The sequence below is a fragment of the Sycon ciliatum genome, chromosome 8 (assembly GCF_964019385.1).
Source record: "Sycon ciliatum chromosome 8, ocSycCili1.1, whole genome shotgun sequence".
Taxonomy (NCBI): domain Eukaryota; kingdom Metazoa; phylum Porifera; class Calcarea; order Leucosolenida; family Sycettidae; genus Sycon; species Sycon ciliatum.
The window spans coordinates 28,283,935-28,286,382 of record NC_088650.1 but is presented as its reverse complement, the minus strand read 5'-3'; the positions used below and the strand labels follow the sequence as shown (position 1 = coordinate 28,286,382).

Genomic DNA, 2,448 nt, shown 5'->3' with positions numbered 1-2,448 from the left:
TGGAGTCCGTCCAGAACGTGTGCTCGGCGACCGGGATGTCCAGAGCGTTGCCAACTTCGCTGCTGGTCTGCAGACCCAAGACGGCGCCGCGAAGTTCCAGCTGGGGGATGGTCTGCCGACGAGCCGGGGCTGTCTTGGCCTTGGCCATGGCGAGCGTCACCCGCACGTTGCCGGCTGCATCCTCTGCGCGGATGTAGGTCGCCGCAGCGATGGCACGGTCAGACGCATCCGTGAACGTGTGGACGGAGAGGATGGACTCCGTAGCCGCCTTGAAACTGCGTGGCGCGTTGATGGCGACCAGGTCGGGCAGCTCGTCAAACCACTCCCTCCACTTTCTGGCGTGTGTGGGAGGAAGCTCGTCGTCCTACGCCTGATCCAGCAACCAAGTGTCCTGCAGCAGCACGCGGGCACGGATCGTGAACGGCGCAATTTGCCCACGAGGATCGAACGCCGACGCCAGGCCGCTGAGGACGGAGCGCCGTGTCAACTTGGTGAACTCTGGTCGCTTGAAATGGAAGCTGAAGACGTCTTTATCCGCTGACCAGGTGACTCCCAGCGTCTTCGTAGTAGGCAGAGTGCAGTGGATATGCTCACCGACATTGAGTGTAGCGGATGCGGCTCGATCAGCAGCTGGTATGCTCTGCAGGACTTCCGCGCTGGTGGACAGCCACTTGCGCAGGTGGAACCCGCCGCGCGACAGGATGTCCTGGAACTGGACGCGGCTCTCCACTGCGTCGGCCACCGATGGGCGCGATGTCAGCAGGTCGTCGACATAGCGGCTCCGCTCCAGAGCGTCGGTAATTGCGGCTGAGTATTGCGGGCCGAATCTGCGCAGTACCTCCTGGACTGCCTTGCCCGCCAGGTAAGGCGAGGCCTTGATGCCGAACACCATGCGCTGAAAATCATACACCCGCGGCTGGTTGTCGTCGAAGCGCCAGAGAAACCGGTGGTATTTGCGGTCCTCTTCCCTGAGAGCCACTTGGAGAAACATCTCCGAGATGTCAGCTACAAGTGCTACAGGCTCGGCACAGAACCGGATCAGGACCTTGACAATGTCGGTCTGAAGTGTCGGGCCGCTGAACATTTCATCATTAATCGATCGCCCGTCCCACTTGGCCGCGGCGTCGAACACGATCCGCACCTTGGTCGTCTCCTTGTCGTTGCGGACGACCGGGAAGTGCGGCAGGAACCATTGCTGAGCACCATCGGCGTCCACCTCCCTGCTGGGCACTTCACGGATGTACCCCTTGTCGAGATGGCTCTGCATGACGTCGTGGTACTGCTGTTGTACTCTCGGGCGGCTTTTCAGTGAGCGTTCCAGGCTCCAGGCCGTTGCGTTGGTGCGCTCCTCCACCTGGTTGTCCTCAGCAGATGGCATAGCGTCGTAGCAAGGCGGCCGTGCACCGGCTGACTCCATGCCGAGATGGTTTCGGACGAGCGTCTCGAGGCTCAGATCCTCTGATGTAGGCGTGACGACTGCTGAGAAGCTGGCAGGGGCCAAATCTGCTCTTCCTGGGCTCAAACACACCCAGCCCAGTGGGGTGAGTCGGGCAATCGGGTGGTTAGGCTGCGCTGCAGTGGCTTCCTGCCGTACGGTGTGCAGGTCGATGGCGTTGAGACCGATCAGCACGTCGATCCGCCCCTCCACTGAGGGGAACGGGATGTCGCGGAGATGCTCCCAGCTCTGCTTGCTCTGGCTCCAGTCCACCGGCTGCACGCTCGGGCACACTGTTGGCAGCGCCCAGGCGCGGAACTCCGATATCGAGCCGTCAGCTTTGTCGACCGCGACGGTGAAGTGCTCGTACGTACCGGTCACTTGACAGGCGCCACAGCTCATCTTGCACGCAGTGGACCAATGGCCAGGTGACAGGCAGCAGCTGCAGATGTCCTTGCAGGCGCGCACAAATTCCCATCGCTGCTGAACCATCAGAGATTTGAACCTCGGGCACGCGCTCAGGTGATGTGTGCCCTTGCAGCTTGCGCACTGGTCTGGACTGACCGCGAAGGTGAAGTCTCCTGACCGTGGCGGACGCTTGGGCGCGACGCTGGGTGGGCATGGCTTCTGGGACTGCACGACTCACCGTGCACTGGCTGGCTCCGAAGCCGCGATCCGTTCGTTCACCCTTGTGAGCTTGTGAACGCGCTTGAGCAGGAACGCGGCAAATGCGTCAATGTCACACTGGGTGTCGTCCTGCTTCTCAAAGTAAGCTGAAAGGACCGAACGCGGCACCTTCTGCGTCACTGAGAGATACAGCTCTCGCCCGGGCGCTATCCTGGCCACCCGCAGGTTCAACAGCGTGTTCCTCAGCTTGACGGCCAGCGTCTTCAGCTCATCCAGCTCGCGCTCCGTGTTGATTCGCGGCCAACTCATGAGCTCGCGTTCCTGCTGTTCGAGGCTACGGTCTGTGCCCCGTACCACCGATCCAGCTCCTCCATGATGGCGGAGTA

At 61.7% G+C, this 2,448-nt stretch overlaps 1 protein-coding gene across 1 annotated transcript; it reads right to left on the bottom strand.

Moving 5' to 3' along the window:
- Positions 1 to 364: 364 nt before the first annotated feature.
- Positions 365 to 1,927, bottom strand: LOC135823676 (uncharacterized). The gene has a single exon (XM_065336525.1). It carries the CDS (start codon positions 1,925 to 1,927, stop codon positions 365 to 367), a length of 1,563 nt encoding a protein of 520 aa, XP_065192597.1.
- Between the last annotated feature and the right edge of the window lie 521 nt (positions 1,928 to 2,448).